This window comes from Stegostoma tigrinum, chromosome 37 (assembly GCF_030684315.1).
Source record: "Stegostoma tigrinum isolate sSteTig4 chromosome 37, sSteTig4.hap1, whole genome shotgun sequence".
Taxonomy (NCBI): domain Eukaryota; kingdom Metazoa; phylum Chordata; class Chondrichthyes; order Orectolobiformes; family Stegostomatidae; genus Stegostoma; species Stegostoma tigrinum.
The window spans coordinates 16,784,510-16,804,020 of NC_081390.1; the positions used below are offsets into that span (position 1 = coordinate 16,784,510).

General features: G+C 40.9%; 1 protein-coding gene across 3 annotated transcripts in view; it reads right to left on the bottom strand.

Moving 5' to 3' along the window:
- The window catches only part of ogdhl (oxoglutarate dehydrogenase L), a 134,471-nt gene that overhangs the window by 102,532 nt on the left and 12,428 nt on the right, over window positions 1-19,511 (bottom strand). For all 3 annotated transcript variants that reach the window (XM_048563542.2, XM_048563543.2, XM_048563544.2), the window contains exon 3: window positions 3,684-3,860. In XM_048563542.2, coding sequence (XP_048419499.1) covers window positions 3,684-3,860 — 177 coding nt within the window. The remainder of the gene's footprint in view (window positions 1-3,683; window positions 3,861-19,511) is intronic.

Consider the following 19,511-nt stretch of genomic DNA (forward strand, 5'->3'; position numbering starts at 1 on the left):
AGGTGAGGATAAGGAGGACCCTATCACTGTTGTGGGAGGGAAGAGAAGGGGTGAGGGCAGAAGAGTGGGAGATGGGTCGGACCCAATTGGGGCCCTGTCAACAATGGAGCTGGGGAGTCCTTGGTTGAGGAAGAACGTGGACATTTCGGAGGCTCCCTTGTCGAACATATTTCTATATTTGTATGTTTAATAGTGTAAACCTTGTTGTCAACTTTTATGGTAGAAGATGGCTAAGAATTGTTTTACTAACTTCATTTCAGTACTATAATTTTCGGATTACATGATGATGGCTGAGCTATTCAAAATGCAACATTAGTTGTACTTATAGCAGTAGCCATATACTAGAATTCAACAATAAGAATTTCTTTGTAACTAAGACAGGCACACTCTCTTTTGAATTTTGTTGAATTAATTTAAATTTTAATTCAGTGTCATCCAACTGATGGATAAAGGGACTAGGGGCATTCTGGCGAAGTTTGCCTATGATACGAAGATAGGTGGGCAGGCAGGTAGTACTGAGGTGGTGGGGAAGCTGCAGAAAGATTTAGACAGTTTAGGAGAGTGGTCCAGGAAATGGCTGATGAAATTCAATGTGAGTAAATGTGAGGTTTTGCACTTTGGAAAAAAGAATACAGGCATGGACTATTTTCTAAACGGTGAGAAAATTTGCAAATCAGAAGTGCAAAGGGATCTGGGAGTGCTGGTCCAGGATTCTCTAAAGGTTAACTTGCAGGTAGAGTCCGTAATTAAGAAAGCGAATGTAATGTTGTCATTTATCTCAAGAGGGTTGGAATATAAAAGCAGCGATGTGCTTCTGAGGCTTTATAAGGCTCTAGTTAGGCCCCATTTAGAATACTGTGTCAACGCCTCAGGAAGGACATACTAGCCCTGGAGCATGTCCAGCGGAGATTCACACGGATGATCCCTGGAATGGTAGGTTTAACATATGCTGAACAGCTAAGGATCCTGGGATTGTACTCATTAAAGTTTAGAAGGTTGAGGGGAGATCTAAGAGAAACTTACAAGATAATGTATGGTTTAGAAGGGGTGGACGCTAGAAAGTTGTTTCTGTTAGGCAGGGAGACTAGGACCCGTGGGCAGAGCCTTAAAATTAGAGGGGGTAAATTTAAAACTGAAATGAGACGACATTTCTTCAGCCAGAGAGTGGTGGGCTTGTGGAATTCATTGTCGCAGAGTGCAGTGGAGGCCGGGACGTTGGATGCCTTCAAGGCAAAGATCGACAAATTCTTGATCTCAAAAGGAATCAAGGGCTACGGGGAGAGTGCAGGGAAGTGGTGTTGAAATGCCCATCAGCCATGATTTAAATGGCCGAGTGGACTTGATGGGCCAAATGGCCTTACTTCCACTCCTATGTCTTATGGTTTTATGGTCTAAGATGAGATAATGTTCAAGAACATAAAAAGTAAAAATATTTCTTGAACCATTTAATTACAAAAGGAGGGCAACAGACACTCTCAAAATAATCCTAACAATATTTGTGCAGCAAAGACTTCAAACTTAAAGTTAACTTCACCATGGGATGAGGGGGGCATGTCAGCAATGAATTATGAAAAAGTATTCTGTTAAAGGTAATAAATGAAAAGACTCAAATCATTCTTAGGACAGCTATTTAATTTCAAACTGAAGGAGGGATTGTTAAGTTTCCCATCTTTCAATTAGATTTTATTTATTTAACATAGAATAGGATGTCTAGTTAACTGCATTAATTTTGTGTCTACTCGAATTCAATACTATTGCTCTTGCCAGATCAGAAATCCATGACTTTCATTTGCAGTAGTTTCATGCGCCAGTGGTTAGATGGGAAAAGTATTGCGCCTACATATACAAATTTCGGTCACAGTATCAACATTTACACCAAGAAGTCTGGTAACCTGAGACCCAACGCTTTCACAACCTCCTCTGTGTCTAACAAGTTTTAGGATAGAAGCTACTGTTAAGCAAGAGCTAATGATTTTTGTCCATCTATTCAAAACAATAGAAGGTTGTGAGTTCTGATAAAAGGTCAGAGCTATAAGGTTAACTCAATTTCTCCCAACAAGGTAATAGCCTATATCCAGTATTTTCTGATTTTATTTCAAACTTCAGCTGTATTTTGCTTTTGTAATATAAAACCATGGCTGTCTTAGCTAGCACTTGAAGGGTCCAGGCCCGAAACGTCAGCTTTTGTGCTCCTGAGATGCTGCTTGGCCTGCTGTGTTCATCCAGCCTCACATTTTATTATCTTGGAATCTCCAGCATCTGCAGTTCCCATTATCTTTGAGGTTGTGATTGAGTGTGATATGCAAATGAAGCTCTCTGTTTTGACTGATGGTGTTTATTTTCAAATTTGGACCACCGTTTCTCTAAAGATGATTTGGTATTAAAATTATTCAACCAAATTGTTGAGAGAATAGAGTCCAAATAGACATAATAGATTTAGGCACAAGAACTGTCTATCATTCAAAATTCTACAAATGGAAAGCGTGCTCTTCAATGGTCAGAATACATGCGCCTTATTGGCTAACGACAGAAGCATTTTGCCTTCAACATTTTTTATCTGACCTGGGAATAACTACTGCTAAAAACCCCATCTATGACATTTCTACCTCTTGACATGGCCAGTGCTTTCCAACCAGCGTCCCATTCTCTGACACAGCTGTCCATACTCTATCCAACATTGAACCTGGCTTTCAATTATCTGTAGAAAGTCCCAGTAATATTCATTTGATGAGTCCCTTACGACTATTCAATCCCACCACTAGCCTTCTACAGCCTTGAAATTCCCAGCTATCGCAACAATTTCTTGATCCTTCAATTCTCGTCTCTTGTGCAACAACTCCTACTTTCACCTCACCCCCCCCCTTGTGGCCATATCTTCAACTCATACAGGCTCATTACTTGTATCCCATTCCTCTGATTTTTTTATAGGGCTGCTCTGGGCATGGCCTGGCCTACATGCATGTGTTAATTATGGACACAGATGGTCATTTAGATGAGCTGTCTCCATTTAAATCCTATTTTCGTTGGTATCCTCACTGTCTGAAATTCAGAGTTCACTCAGCATATCAGGTCAGAGAAGATCTGTTTCAGTACATTTATTTAAGAGAACTAGGGCATTCCTTTGGAGGGCGGAGGCACCCATGCAGATAAGGTCCCACATTGTACATTGGGGGAACGTGGTAGGGAAGATGGTGCCTGGGGAAGTTCAGGTGCATTTACAGGTATCAGATTATCTAGATGTAGGTGAGTAGGAAAGGTCTGCCCAAGATGGATGGGTAGTAGATGAATCAGCATGGAGAGAGGAAGGCAAAGATGAGTGGGTGGAGTCCATAGGTTGAAATGAGTTGGCTCCAAATCTGCCATCCAGGCATCTAATTCAGTTTGTTGCACAAATATTCACATCAAATGGTTTCATTATCTTGTTTAATAGGTTGCATATTCTGGTTATTGTTGCCCAAAAACATTTTGTTTATATTGTAATGCCAGGTTGGGAAAAATAAGGTCATATTAAGTGTATAATAGTTTCATGTTGAAAAGTTAAGTTAATCTCTAGTATACATGAATAACTACCCAGCACATCAAAATTGTTCCTGTTTGCCATGTTTCTCTAGTCTTGTCGATTTCTGACTCACAGAAGAATTCAACCAGCTAGCAAAGGCATTCAACCCATTGAGAAAACTTACTTGATATGTTCTAATCAAAGTCTGTACAGCTAGGTGATCTGCAACCACCTTTGAAGCTTGAGCAGATGTCTGCGTTCTGTTTTGGCTCTGAGCTGCAGCTGGCAGGCTTCCCAATGGATTGTTCAACAAGTCTAAAGGTTCACTTGCATTGAAAGTTTGGAAAAACTTATCCCAGGACTGCAAGGTAAAAAAAGAGAAGTAGTTGTATAAAACTAAAATAGATTTCATACAGAGTAATTTATCCATTGAATTTGGTAAATCTTTGATCAATGCTAAAGTTCAATGAGCTGTAATGGAATTCATCAATGATACATTGAGATAGACTGCATTTCCTGATATCACCTGGTGTAATCAACAGTATTTGTAACTGAACTTTAAGCATTGGGAAAACAGCACACTTCATCTGCAGTCAACACTATGAAGGGGCACAATTCTAGAGCCCTTCCATGACTTTTTTCTGGGAGAATAACCCAGATTCTTTTTCCCAAAGCCTTCAGGAGTGATCGTGAGAAACCATGTGTGGAAATAAAGTAATGTCAAGATAAGTTACACTGCCTGTATAATTAAAACTGGGGTGCCATGTATAAAGTAGAAAGATGGTATTGTACTGAGTTTCTCTACTTAACTTCTCAACATGGCTAAAGCCAGAATTCGAGAAGGTATCGGTGCCTCAACATAGTAAACTCTATTGTGACTCATGCACCAGAACATTTCAGCACTCTAGAAATCCCACAGTATACATCATCTGGTAAATTTTTGTATCATCTCTCCAGCTATCCACATCCATCCACAACTTTTCATGTCTTCTTCATAAGACATTTTCCCAACCTATTTCACCGTCAACTGCAAATTTGGATTAAATGCTTCCCTCCTCTCAAGGTAATTGATGTAAATTGGAAAAACTGAAACCTCAGCACAGACTCAAACCTCATACAGGACTAAAAACAAGGGCAAAAACAAGTTGCTAGAAAAGCTGAGCAGGTCTGGTAGCATCTGTGGAGGAGAAAACAGAGTTAACGTTTCAGGTCCGGTGACCCTTCCTCAGAACAGGACTACACTCATCACAACCTGCTGATCAGACAGGATTTATGTATACTTTGTTTTCTGCCAACCAGTTAATCTTCAATCTATGCTAATATGTTAACCCCTCCAGTATTAGCTCTTATTTTCCACAATAATCTTTGATGTAGCACCTTATCAAATGACTTTTGAAAATCCAAGTAATGAACATCCACAGGTTTCCTTTATCCACTGCACGTGCTACTCCTTCAAAGAACTCCAGTAAACTAGTTAAACATGATATCCCTGTAGTGAAATCACTCTGGCTCTACTTGATTACTGAAGTCACTCCAGAGTAAATTTATTATTTTTTTTCATTAGCATTTTCACATTTTACTTTTCACTCCAGAGTAATTCCTGTTTACATTGGTCAACTAGAGTTCCCTGATTTGACCAGATTAACAGCCCCAAATCAGGGATCTCATATTCTATGAGGTCCACTGGCAGACGAGGTTACAATCACTACAGTCCTTACCCTAAGTCTGAGGAGATAGTACAGGCTAGTTTTTTTTTGTTCCTCCTTCTGGGGTGTTTTTGCACTGTGTCAATTCCTCCAACCCTGCCACATGCAGGCAGCAAGTAACACAGAAATTCACCTTCTACGCCCAGAGTGTCTTAGAAAAAAATTCATTCTCTTCAGGCTACAAATGCTTCAAGGCAGCGACATCCAAACAGTCCATCTCAGATTCTGAGGTATCTTCAATGTATGCTTCTTATCCTTGCAGAGCTATTCATGCTGTTCGTACACCAACTTTCACCCCCTGAAGTAAACTGTCTCTCTCGCTTAGTGGAGTTGTGTGTCCGGCATTGGCGCTCTTGATGTCGTTTCACCCTTTCCCCCCGGATCTGGAAAGATCAGATGTAACCCAGTGCATAGTCTTCTCCTCTTTAGTAACTCTGCTGGAGCTATCCCTGTAGCTGCATGAGGCGATATCCTGTAATCAAATAGGAGTCGGGACAGCTTGGTATTTAGTGAAGGTGTAGGCTGTTTCTTTAAGGCTGCTTTCAAAGAATGTCAGACAACTAGATTATGGATGGTACAGAGCTATACTTGTTTGGCGAATATAATTCGATTTTAGGGCTCAAATTTCCTTCTGGTAAACCACAGCCATTATTTCTGAGCAACACTTCGGGAGTTCATGTTTTGCAAAAGATGCGGGTAGTTTTTCTATCATTATCCACATGAATGAACTCAATGCACATCCAACCAGTTTGAGAAACCATTCACAATGACTACGAACATTAAACCCATGAAAGTATCTGCGTAGTCAACGTGTAACCAAGTCCTGGGTTTACTCGGCCTTTCCCACAAATGTTGGGAAAGTGTTAGTGGTAATTTTCATCCTTGTTGGTAATTTGGTCACTGTCTCACCAATACAGCCATGTCTGCATCCAATGCTGGCCACCAGACATAACTTCTCGCCAACATATTGATTTTGGAAACCCCTGGAGGTATTCAACCGTTATCTGGTGACAACCTTTGCCTGGGACAATTACTTTTGCTCCCCATAATAATATGCCATCCTCTACTGTGAACTGATCTTTCTGGTTCCAAAAAGGTTTCAATTCTGGTTACAACAGGCCTTTAGGTTGCCCCATCACCACAGCTTTTTCAGTTTTGCCAGGACCAGATCTATCTGCATCCAAAGCCTTATAGTGTCAGCTACGACTGGAAATGTGTCCAGAAAATTTAAAACTATTATGGATTCTTCCAGTAGTGGTACCACCAGCAGTGCATCTGCCAGTGGGAAGCAGCTGAAAGGCAATGACATTCGCTACTTGGCATCGCAGACAGTATTCCAACTTGTAATTATACATACTTAGTACTGGAGCCCACCACTGAATTTAGGCTGAAACTATGAGCAGCACTGCCTTATTCTCTTTAAGTTGACCTAACAGAGGTTTGCGGTCATTACTATTATAAATTTACATCCGTAAAGGTATTGATGAAAATTTCTGACTCCAAATATGACTGCCAAACCTTCCTTCTCTATCTGAGGGGATTTATGCCCTGCATTATCTAGAGTTATGAATGCATACGCTACTGGGTGTTCCTCTCTAATGGGCCACCTATGAGCTAATACTACCCCAATGCTATAGGAAGAAGCATCAAATGTCAATGCCAGACCTTGCTTAGGATCACAGTGTGCAATACCTTAGAGAATGATAGCTGTTTCTTCCCTGAAATCTCAAGCTTGGCTAAACAACCATTTTGAAGGCTGACCCTTTTTTAAGATGATTCAAAGGTGCCAGGATGGAGGTCAGGTTATGTATGAATTTTTCACGATAATTCCCCAGCCCAATGGAAGCACTAAGCTCCAGTACAGATGTGGGAGCTGGGTATCTTTGATCGCCCTCGTTATCTTCCAAAAGCTGTAACTCAGCGAGTTTTCAGAAGATTTGTAGCTCAGGTTGAGGTTCTGGATGTGAGTTTGCTCGCTGAGCTGGACGGTTAGTTTTCAGACGTTTCGTCACCATTCTAGGTAACATCATCAGTGAGCCTCCGGTGAAGCACTGGTGTTATGTCCTGCTTTCTATTTATCTGGTTAGGTTTCCTTGGGTTGGTGATGTCATTTCCTGTTCTTTTTCTCAAGGGATGGTAGATTGGCTCCAAATCAATGTGTTTGTTGATGGAGTTCCGGTTGGAATGCCATGCTTCTAGGAATTCTCGTGCATGTCTCTGTTTGGCTTGTCCAAGGATGGATGTGTTGTCCCAATCAAAGTGGTGTCCTTCCTTATCTGTATGTAAGGATACGAGTGATAGTGGGTCATGTCGTTTTGTGGCTAGTTGATGTTCATGTATCCTGGTGGCTAGCTTTCTGCCAGTTTGTCCAATGTAGTGTTGTCACAGTTCTTGCAAGGTATTTTGCAGATGATGTTCGTTTTATTTGTTGTCTGTATAGGGTCTTTTAAGCTAATGAACTTATCACTAACACTCGTATCCACTCGTAACACTCGTAACACTACCACTATCACTCGTATCCTTACATACAGATAAGGAAGGACACCACTCTGATTGGGACAACACATCCATCCTTGGACAAGCCAAACAGAGACATGCACGAGAATTCCTAGAAGCATGGCATTCCAACTGGAACTCCATCAACAAACACATTGGCTCCAAATCAATCTACCATCCCTTGAGAAAAAGAACAGGAAATGACATCACCAACCCAAGGAAACCTAACCAGATAAATAGAAAGCGGGACATAACACCAGCGCTTCGTAGGAGGCTCATTGATGATGTTACCTAGAATGGTGACGAAACATCTGAAAACTAACCTTCCAGCTCAGCGAACAAACTCACATCCAGAGCTGTAACTCAGTTTTGTTGACTCTGCACCCCAAATAAAAAGCAAACGACCTATGGATGCTGTAAATCAGTAACAAAAGCAGAAATTGTTGGAAAAGCACAGCACATCTGGCATCTGTGAAATCAAATTAAACTTAACGTTAAGGGTCCGGTGATCCTTCCTCAGAACACTGAAGAAGGGTCGCTAGTCTTGAAACAATAATTCTGAGTTTTCTTCACAGATTACTGCCAGATCTGCTGTGATTTTCTAGCAATTTATGTTTTTGTTTCTGTAGCCCAAGTAGATCACTTGGGGTGCCTGGACTACACATTTTTCCCTTCTAAGGCATACGCTGCCTGGGAGAAACATCTAAGGACTACGTCCAAGCTCTGTAAGAGCTTTTATTGATCTTCCCTGTTATTAGCACATCATGTAGATAAACGACAACTTGAGTAAACTTTATAAAATATTCTCCATCATCCGCTGATAATTGCACATACGCCAAATGGCAGTGTCGTATATTAGTACAAATCCTTATGGATATTAATACTTCTGGGAATCCTCATCTAATTGCAATTGCAAGTACACATGGCTCACGTCCAGCTTCGGGACGGTCAGCCCCTAGCTTTGCATATAAATCCTCAATGTGAGGGATTGAATATTTATCCAACCGAGAAAAGTGGTTTACCATTTGTTTAAAATCTCCGCAAAAGTGAACCAACCCATCACTTCACAAATGGTACAACCATGCTGTCCATTCCTCAAACTGTACAGGCTTGATGATTCCTTCGCTGTCCTGCCTTCTGATTTCTGCCTCTACTTTTGCCCACAAGGCAAATGGCACTTGACGGGACTTACAGAATTGCTTCCAGGTCAACATGCAAAGTGGCCTTGGTTCCTGTGATAGTCCCTAGGCCTTCCTAAAAAACCTCCAGATACTTAATCAGGACTTCTCTCAGGCAGTCATTTTCTAATTGAAAAATATTGAGCCAGTCTAGGTGAATCTTTCTCAGACAATCTTGTTCCATCAAGCTTGGGCCCTAGCCTTTCATTACAACCAACGGTAATTGAACTAGATGCTTCTCAAGAGAGTGGAACCAAAATTGTACCCTTAATCCGGAAAGGTTCTCTAATTTAGGTTCTCAGTCTAGCTGAAGTCTTGTGCAAACTTAAGAGTGGAGGTCTCAACTCAGTCCAAGGAGGCTGCTATCCCATCACTAAGTTACCCTTTGTGACAATATGCACAATGCATGAACTCTCACCAGCTACCTGAGAGCCAGTCCCCAGAGTGAGGAGAATCCCTGTGACTCCTGTTTATATCAGTCAGCCAGGACTTCCTGATTAGCCCAGGCTAACAGCCCAATCAGTGAACTCATATTTAATGAGATCCACCTGGCCTACCTCATTCTAAACACTACAGAGTCCAAAGCAAATTCTGTTAAAGGCTGGTTCTGCGATCACTGAAATGGACTCTCAGTTATTCCATTAGAACTGGGTGACCATTTAACCAGGCATTTAGTTTGATGGTAATAAAATGTGAGGCTGGATGAACACAGCAGGCCAAGCAGCATCTCAGGAGCACAAAAGCTGACGTTTCGGGCCTAGACCCTTCATCAGAGAGGTTTGATGGGTTCTGATTTGCTAAGCAATTTAACTGTTCCAAAAAGACATAGGTGGTTTTCCTGGGTGTGCACCCTCCTGGATACTGGCCTATGAGTTCCCTTACTCAACTTAGGCCTAGTGGGACTCTTCTACTGTCTCGAGTCTGCCTTGCAGCAGCAATTACAATGGCTTGTCAGCACAGATCCTGAAGAAAATCTTTACTATTTGGACAAGGTTTAGCTTTGTTTTGAGGTTTTGCTGTGGGCTGATGAAAGTCTCTCTGTTCAGGATACATCCTGAGTGAAGCTATGCAATTATCTTTACTCAAGTGGTGTTCCCAAAGCTCATTTGGACTGGTGAGGTTATCTTCATCCATCAGAATACCCTACAATTCAAAGGTTCACTTTCCGCATTTTCCAATGATAATGTCAGTTGTAGTGCCAGTTTGAAGTCCAGTTGAGCTCCAGCTAGTAAGCGCTTTTGCATGATTACATAAATAATCCCACCCTGGTCGTCACTGCAATAACTCCACAGGGGCCTGTATCCTATCACCGAGTCACCCTTCAGTTACACATGGAGTGTCCTTGACACTGATGCAGCTTTCTCAGAGCCAGCTCTCAGAGTATGCAGAATCTCTGTCACTGCTGTTTATATCTGTCAAACAAGGCTCCCTGATTGGATCATAGAACATTGAACATAGCGCCTGTACTGTGCTGTACTGTTCTTCGGTCCACGATGTTATGCCGAACATTTACCCTAAACCTCCAGCCCTACCTTCTATTATCATCCATATGCCTGTCTAATAGCCGCTTAAAAGTCCCTAATGAAACCAACTACACTACCTTCTCCAGCAATGCATTTCATGCCCCTACCACTCTGAGTAACGAACCTACCTCTGATGTCTGCCCTATATCTACCTCCACTCACTTTAAAACTATCCCCCCTCATAATAGCTCCTCCACCCAAGGAAAAAGTCTCTGGCTGTCCACTATCTATACCCCTGATCATTTGATACACCTCTATCAAGTCACCTGTCATCCTTCATTGTTCTAAAGAGGAAAGCCCTAGCTCTCTCAACCTTTCCGCATAAGACCTTTCCTCCATTCCAGGCAACATCCTGGTAAATCTCTTCTGCACCTTCGCCAATGCTTCCACATCTTTCCTGTAATGAGGTGACCAGAACAGAAAATACTCCAAATGTGACCGAACCAGGCTTTCGTACAGCTGATCAGATTAACATCTCCAATCATAGTTTTGTGCTTCCCTCCCTTCTTGAATAGGGGGGTTATATTTCCAATTTTACAGTCTATTGGAACCTTTCCTGAATGTTGGGAATTTTGGAAAATTAACATCAACATATTGGCCACCTCATTAGCAACCTTTTTTGAGGCCAAGGATGAAGTCCTTTTGGACTTGGAGACTTGTCAACCCACAAATCCATCTGTTTGCGTAGGAGCACGTCGCTTGAGACTGTAATTGTGATAAGATTCTCTCTGGCTTCCACCTCCTGATTTACAGCTACAACTGGAATTTTTTTTTGTATTCTTTATTATGAAGAAGAAAAATAATCATTCATTTGAACTGACATTTCCCTATTACCCACTATTAATGCCCCATTTTCTAGAGAAACCATGCTCACTTTACTTGCTCTTTTCCTTTTTATGCAACTACAGAAATTGCTCATTTTTGTACTCCTATTTATCTTTGTCTCATAATCTATTTTCTTCTTCCAGATTAACATGTTAGTCATTCTTTACATTTTGACCAATCATTAGAGCTTCTACTCATTTTTGTGAAATTATGTGTTAACATTCACTTAACATCAATATTTAAATAAACTACTTCCACAAGCCACAGGATTTGATTGTGTTGGTAAATGTTCACTGTTTCCCCAAGAAGACGCAAGTTAAAATTTTGACTCTTAATTGTTAAATTATAAGCAGGACACACTTGTGGGCACAAGGAACCAGCCTTTTTTCGACAAATATTTTGACAACTCTGCTCCATCACTGCCAACAACATATCTATCTGATTTTTTAAAATGTGACGAACAGTTCATGAATCATGAATCCCTACAGTGGGGAAACAGGCCCTTTGGCCCAATACTTAGAGTCTTTTGCATCAAAATGCCCCAAAACTCTTTACGGTTAATTATGTACTGTATACTGTTGCTGAAGAAAGATGTTCTAACTATCAAACAGATAAGTAATACGGTACATGAATTTTAGCACTGGAGTGATGTCAGATATGTAGATCATATGTCCCAAAGACTGGTGAATGACTTCAGACAACATCAATTTGGCTGTTCACAATGAGCAAGGTACTGCCTGTACACAACTAGCCTGCGCTTGCAAATCTTACAACACAGTGTCCAACATTAAATATGACTTCAAATTGGACAACATTTACTGGATAAGCATTATGTACAAATAACAACGCTAACAACCAATTTAGGATTGCCAGTCAGGCTTCAAGTTGGCATATGTACTACATATAGTAACACAAAGGGCCCTGTTTACAGTCAGAAAGAACGTGTACACACGTTGTGCCTAAATTTAAACCAAGCCTGGAAGTTAACTGTCCGTAAGATATCTGGTTAGAAATATGGGTTTGATTGAGAAATAAATAATAACGAAATAGGTATACCATGTACAGATAATAAAAGCATATAAAGATTCATGAAGTAATTAAACATGAAAATCCCCATCTCTGCTAGCAGGAAAAGGATTTACCTAAAAGGGGCCAAGGAGATGACACACGTGCTGTTAACTAAATTAGTGCTCGGCGCAGACACCAAAAAATAACGAACAACAGTTTAGTCACTGAAAAGGAGGCCTGGATAGACACAGAGCAATATCAGACCAGGGTGTGAAAAATAAAATGATAATACAGAAATAACATCCAGACAAGAAGGGCAAAGATCCTTCGCAGATGAATACTATTAGAAACCTGGATAAGACAACACTAACAAAGGCAAAAAAAGGAAACATCTCTACTTATGAAAGTTTGACAGAGGACTTCTTTATGAATGAAAGAATAAGGAGGAGATACTCCAAACTGTTTAAAATTCAAAGAGTAAGGGAAAGATGGGGGAGTATGAAACATCCTAAAAAAATGAACTGATAAAAGCTCACAATCCCATAAAGAATTCTCACTAAATAGATAATGCAAGGTACTGCCTGTACCCAATTAGCCTGTGCTTGCAAAACTCACAACACAAAGTCCAACATTACATGTGACTTGCCATGCATGATAGTGGTGGTGGTGGTGGACCCTATATATAGAGGGTTGACGCTCACATTTGCAAAGCGGGAAGAGTCAAAATAATATAAAAAAAGGACCCTTTCACTAAAAAGTCAAAATTATTAGTGGCCCTCCCATAACAACTTCTCAAAAACTATTCTCCCATTGGAGAATAATCAAGCTCCCCCAGGGCTTTCCAGTAAAATTCTTCTTTAAATGGTAACTGATACATTATTTTTAGATATTGTTAGATATTCTATTCTTAGCTATTTTTGGATCCTCCCAGTTGTTTTAGACATTCTTGCATAGTTACAAATAATAACAAATTAGTTAGATTTGGTAATATATCTTTTGATAGGTTTTGGCACAGCTGTATACTTAATCACTTCAAATATGTTGCTTGTTAATTTCTGTTAATAAACTTGTAAAATTAGTCAAGCATCTCATTTAAGTTTTTCTGTTACTGCTGAAACAAACCCTACTATTTTATTGATAATAAAATGTGAGGCTGGATGAACACAGCAGGCCAAGCAGCATCTCAGGAGCACAAAAGCTGACGTTTCGGGCCTAGACCCTTCATCAGAGAGGGGGATGGGGAGAGGGAACGGGAATAAATAGGGAGAGAGGGGAAGGCGGACCGAAGATGGAGAGTCTTCGGTCCGCCTCCCCCTCTCTCCCTATTTATTCCAGTTCCCTCTCCCCATCCCCCTCTCTGATGAAGGGTCTAGGCCCGAAACGTCAGCTTTTGTGCTCCTGAGATGCTGCTTGGCCTGCTGTGTTCATCCAGCCTCACATTTTATTATCTTGGAATTCTCCAGCATCTGCAGTTCCCATTATCTCCCCTACTATTTTATTTACTTCTTAAGTGGGAAAGTGTACTTTCTGGAAATAAAAAGGCAAACCCTTAAAATATCTGGGACTTTTGTACATAGTGAAATCTTATTAAAATTATACAGGCTATTTGGCAGACAGCAACATTCTCAAGCAGCTTCTTCTCCTGTAGGACGGTTATGTAAATCTTACAAACTGAAAACTTTAAGTGGTTGTGGAATTCATTGCATAAACTCAGCAGACAGAAGTTATCAAGGAATTATCACTCATCTGAGTTAGCTCTAAAAATGTTAGAAGCTACAAATCACTTCTGACAGTTAACAGTCGCTATTAACTGTTCAACAATCAGCACTCTCCTCTCAATGTATAAATTTGGGTTTTTCTCCTTAATTTGGTATTCTTGCAAAGTGTCCTGATGATGGCACGACAAAAAGCTTCAACAATAGGTCTTTTTCTCAGTCAAACTACAGTTCTGTACTGTATTAGTTTAATTGAAATTGTTCAAATTTTGTCAAGATAGGTTTATGCAAAGTTTAAGATATCTTATACAAACAATACATTTTGGAAGAAAGGGACAGAATGAAGCAAGGTGGAGGTGGAGGGACTCAACTTTCTGAATTAATTTTTTTTAAAAAGCTGAGACAGATTTCAGAAAGGCATCATACTCAGACAAGGGCAATCAAAAGGTTAAATTGCATCACCAATGTAACTGACTAAATGACAGTTTGTTAAAACAGTTACGTAAGTGTAATTAAAATTACGCAAACTGAACTCAGCTGCAGCAAGAAAGTTTCGAAACATTTCTGTGGCTTGGAACAAGGTCTTCAGTTTATATTCTATTGTTTCTGTCCTGGCCCCTTCAACGTGTTGGGACTTGTCATGCCAATTCTCCTGTTGCAGGCAGCTGCTGCTCATCTTGGGGATGTTTCTGTAGTCTTCTGTGGTGTTTCTTATACAATAGTATGATTCCAAGCAGAACTGCCGGGTTGGCCTCTGCAAGTTTCATTTTGCACTCTGTAGATCATAGCCTGACTCCACTCTCACACCCACTTCAAGACCCGCCAGAGCCTTCCCGTCTCCTTTTGAATTCCAGCCCAAATTCAATTGCTCCCTTTGACTATAACCATTCCTTCAGCTATACAATACAACCAGGACAATCTCAGAGAGATTTAAAGTGACCCCAACTGACTGACCAGTAAGGCTCAGACTGATTTTGCTCAATCTACAGTACTGGCCGTGATCCAAATTTACAACAAACCACTCCCACATCCAATGACTAAAATTGGCCCAGCCCCTGGACTGACTATGGCAGTAGGCCCTGACTGACTACAGTCCACCCACATCCCACTAAATATACCATCCTTTTCACCTTTTACACATCACCATGTCTTTGCTGTATAAACTGCTGGCACATGTATCACCGATGCTCTCTGATGAAGGATCCAGGCCCGAAATGTCAGCTTTTGTGCTCCTGAGATGCTGCTGGGCCTGCTGTGTTCATCCAGCTCCACACTTTGTTATCTTGGCACATGTATCACCTCTGCTTTTGAAGCAGCACTGCCACCATGCAACGCATTTTCACATTAATGCTTCACTGTTTCCAACAGTCACACAATCCTGCCTTATGTTCTATGTTATTCAATATCTCAGCCACAAGCAGCTTGCCTGGCATGCTGGGCTGAAATATCCTTTTAATACAAAAGCCATTACTTGACCTTATCTGCTAAGATGCCACTGACAGAGCTGAACTTAAGACGCTGCCATTCTCCAGTTAGGTGAAATAACGGGCCTTGGACACATCTTGCCTTAATCCCATTGAAGGCACCTACTGTAGTTGTAAAGGTCTAAGCGAAATTAAAGACAAATATCTTTGAGAAGACTTCAGCAAAAGCAGCCAAAACTTTGTAACCATCCACACTAGCGGCCGAACAGTAAAGTTGCCACGTCTACCCTTGGTTTATGCTATCTAATTTCTGAAGCGTTCAGTATTTCAACTGGGCAGAAGTTAACCGAGAAAGTGAAGTTGATTCTGGTAATTTGTGTAATTAAGGAGATGTAAATGCATGCCCATAGGCTTCTCACCACTTGAGAAAATCATCTTGCCATCTAAGGATAGAGAACTTAATTGCAAAATTTATCTTGACAGCAAGAGTCTGAGTTTGGATTATTTCCCAATTAAGTCACCATGCTCACGATTATCCTTACCATCTTAGGCAATGAATTATCATATCAAGTATTATAGAAAAGGATATAAGTACGGGAAGGGTACAACAAAAGTTCACAAAAATGACACCAGGACTACCAAATGGCACAAATGAACAAGATGAGATTCTTTCCTGTTGAAAAGCGAGGGCTGAGCAGTAATCCAATGGAAATCTCAAATTATGGAAGTGTTTATTTCACTGAAAGAGCTTGCACTAATGGAAAAAAAACAAAATCAATGCAAGGAACCAAATAAAGGATTTAGACAAACTTTTATACCATGAGAAAATATGAAACTCCACATTGCATTTACAGGGGGGCTAATTTTTTCTTAATTTAACATTTTTCTACTCAACCTGTTCAGAGATACTACTGCACATCTGTGCAGCAGGTGGGACGTGAACCCTGTCTCTTAGTCCAGGGGTAAGGCCCCACCTCTGTACCCCAAAGGAGGCTAGATAAACAAATGAGAAAAAGGGAATAGAAGAATAGGTTGGTAGGATTAAATGAGGAAGGATAAGTAGGGCTTCAAGTGGAGGAAAAATGCAAGCAGTGACTGGTTGGGCCACAAAGACCTGTTTCGGTGCAGTAAATGGTACGCAATAATTTCTCTAAACTTAAGTTGAAAAGCAAACTGTAATGATTGTAATGATGTCAGCCAGATGGATCTCAAAGAGTATGAGTTTCCTGATTGGGGGTTGTAATCTGGTCCAATCAGGGAGTCCTGGCTGACAGAAATAAACAGGAGTGTTAGAGGTTCTGTTCACTCTCGGAGCCAGCACTGTTAGCTGAGTCAGTGTCATGTACTATGAACATGTAATTAAAGGATGACTTGGTGACAGGGTAATGGCCTTCATGGAGTTACTTCAGTGGTGATGAGAAAAAAAAAACACCCCGAAGAGATTCCTTCATAACAGTCATCTTTGAATTAGGGTAAACACTCTGGCATCATGCTGCCATTTAGGGAAGCTTGACTCCTTCAATCCTGCCGTCGAAACCTGGGCCCAGTATGCAGAAAGAATGTATTATTTTTCTGAGCAAATGACACTGGGGTTGACAAAAAACAACATGTAATTCTCCTAACAGTGTGTGGGCCTGCAGCTGTTTTGGTTATTTGGACTCTGACTTTCCTGAAAGCACCAGATATTAAAATCTTTCAAGAGTCAACAGATTTAGCTAAAGAATATTATGAACCCAAGCCTCCTCTAATGGACACTCTAGCCAGGCCAACTAAGCTTGGGGAGCACCATATGAGTGAAGGCAATTGCACAGCCTCACTCAGGACATATCCTGAACAGAGGGACCCTACATCGGCCCACTGCAAAACCCCAAAACGAAGCTAAGGTTCAGTCATATGGTTAATGTTTTCTTGAGGATATGGGCCAAAGAGACATTGTAATTGCTGCTGGCATATGACTCCAAAAAGTATAAACTAAGGGAACCAATTTTGGGTCCAATCTGTTATTAGAAGATGAAATAACAATGTGTAGAGCTAGATGAACACAGCAGGCCATGCAGCATCAGAGGAACAGGAAAGCTTAAGTTTTGGGCCTAGACCCTTCTTCAGAAAAATTTTCATTTCAAAATGTTCACCTTGTTATCTCAGATTCCCCAACATCTGCAGTTCCTACTATCTCTGTTATTAGAAGCCGGCTGGTTCAGGTACCACTGATTGTAATAGAAGGCTTGGGGCCAAGCTTGATGGGGTAAAATTGAATGAGAAAGATTCACCTTGACTGGCTAAAATTTTTTCAGTTAGAAGATGGCTGCCTGCGTGAAGTTCTAACCAAATATCTGAAAGATCTTCAGGGAGGTCTAGGGCCAAAGCCACCTTACCCTTTGCCCAAAGGGCAATTCCATGATTCTGCAAGGCTCACACAGTGCTGTTTGCCTTACGTGAAAAAGAAGAAGCAGAAATTAGGAAGTTGGAAAGCCAAGGAATCATCCAACTGGTACAGTTTGCAGAATGGGCAACACCGGTGACTGGTATAACCATACTGATTGTGAAGCCCTATGGGTCACCTCTGTGGGGATTTCAAATAAATGGTAAACCACTTTTCGCAGCTGGATAATTACCCAATCCCTCGTATAGAGGATGCAAAATTAGCTTTGTGGGGGGGAGGGGGGTGCTGTCCTTCACAAAGGTGGAGATGAACCATATGTACCTGCAACTGTGGTCATATGAGGATTCCTAGAGGTACGCTACAATTAATATCCATAAGGGTTTGTACCAATATACGAGACTGCCTTTGAGGTATCAGTAGCCTGTACTATTTTCCTGTAGACAATGGAAAACATTTTACCAGGTCTACTCCAATTTGCCATTTATCTGAACAACGTGCTAGTAACCGGGAAGACCAATAAAGACCATTTACAGAACTTGGACATAGTGCTTAAACATTTCTCCAGGAAGTGCTTTGCCTTAGGGAGCGAAAGATGTGTGTTCCAGGCACCCTGGGTGACCCATCTGAGCTATAGAGTCGATGAGACTGCATTATACCCATTGAAAGTGAGGGTGATCAAAGGTGCTGCAGCTCCCACATGTGGACCACAGCTTAGCTCTTTTCTGGGTTGGTGAATTAATACAGAAAATTCATATGTTACCTGGAACCCTTGCATTTGTTATTGAAAGAGGGCCAGCCTTAGAAATGCTCTCAAAACCTAAATGTAGCCTTTAAGGAAGTAAAGAAGCAGCAATACTGTCTAAGGTGTCAGCAGATTACGATTCTAAGTCAGAGGTGGTGCTGACATGTGATACCTCCCTGTACTGTATTGGGGTAGTGCTGGCTCACCAGTTGCCCAGTGGAGAGGAAAGCGTGATAGCTTATGCTTCTTGAACTTTAGCTGATGCTGAACGAAGATACACCTAGACAGCGAAGGAAGATTTTGGCAGTCATTTCTGGTGTGACAGAGTTCCACCTATCCCTTTACTGATGTAAATTTGTAATTGTAATGGACCACAAACCCCTGTTAGGGCTACTTAAAGAGGGCAGGGCCATGCCACCCACAGCTGAAGGTCGAATTCAGTGATTGGCTCTTTTTTTTGAGTGTGTATAATTACAACTTGGAACACAATCAAGGAATCCAAGCAACAAATACAGATGCGTTAAGCCACCGCCCACCGGCGGATATACTACCAGTAGTGCTACAGTTCTGGTTTTAAAGTTTTTGGACACCCTTACGGTCATGTACTATGCATATGTAAATTAAAGGGTGATGCAGGGACAGGATAAGTGCTGTGGTTGAGTTATTTCACAAACCAAAATTTATGGATAGTTTGATGCAGAAGGAAGTACAAATTGTAGCTACTTTTCCAAGTCACGAAAAGATAACTCTTAATTTTCCAAAAAAACTATTCAACTATACATTTGTAACATGTACTATCTCATGACCCCCTCCCCTGAACCCACAAGATCCAAAAGAATGCCTCAGTGCCAAATATTTTAAGAAGTATCAAAGTTGTATTATGATAAAAAAATGCATTTTATAATCTATTATAAATTACTCTAACACTGAGCTCTTTGTTTAAAGAATGAATCTAATCTGTGTACTGTTTATTCTCAGCACGCACACTTATCAGCTTACTAAGCTATGTTCT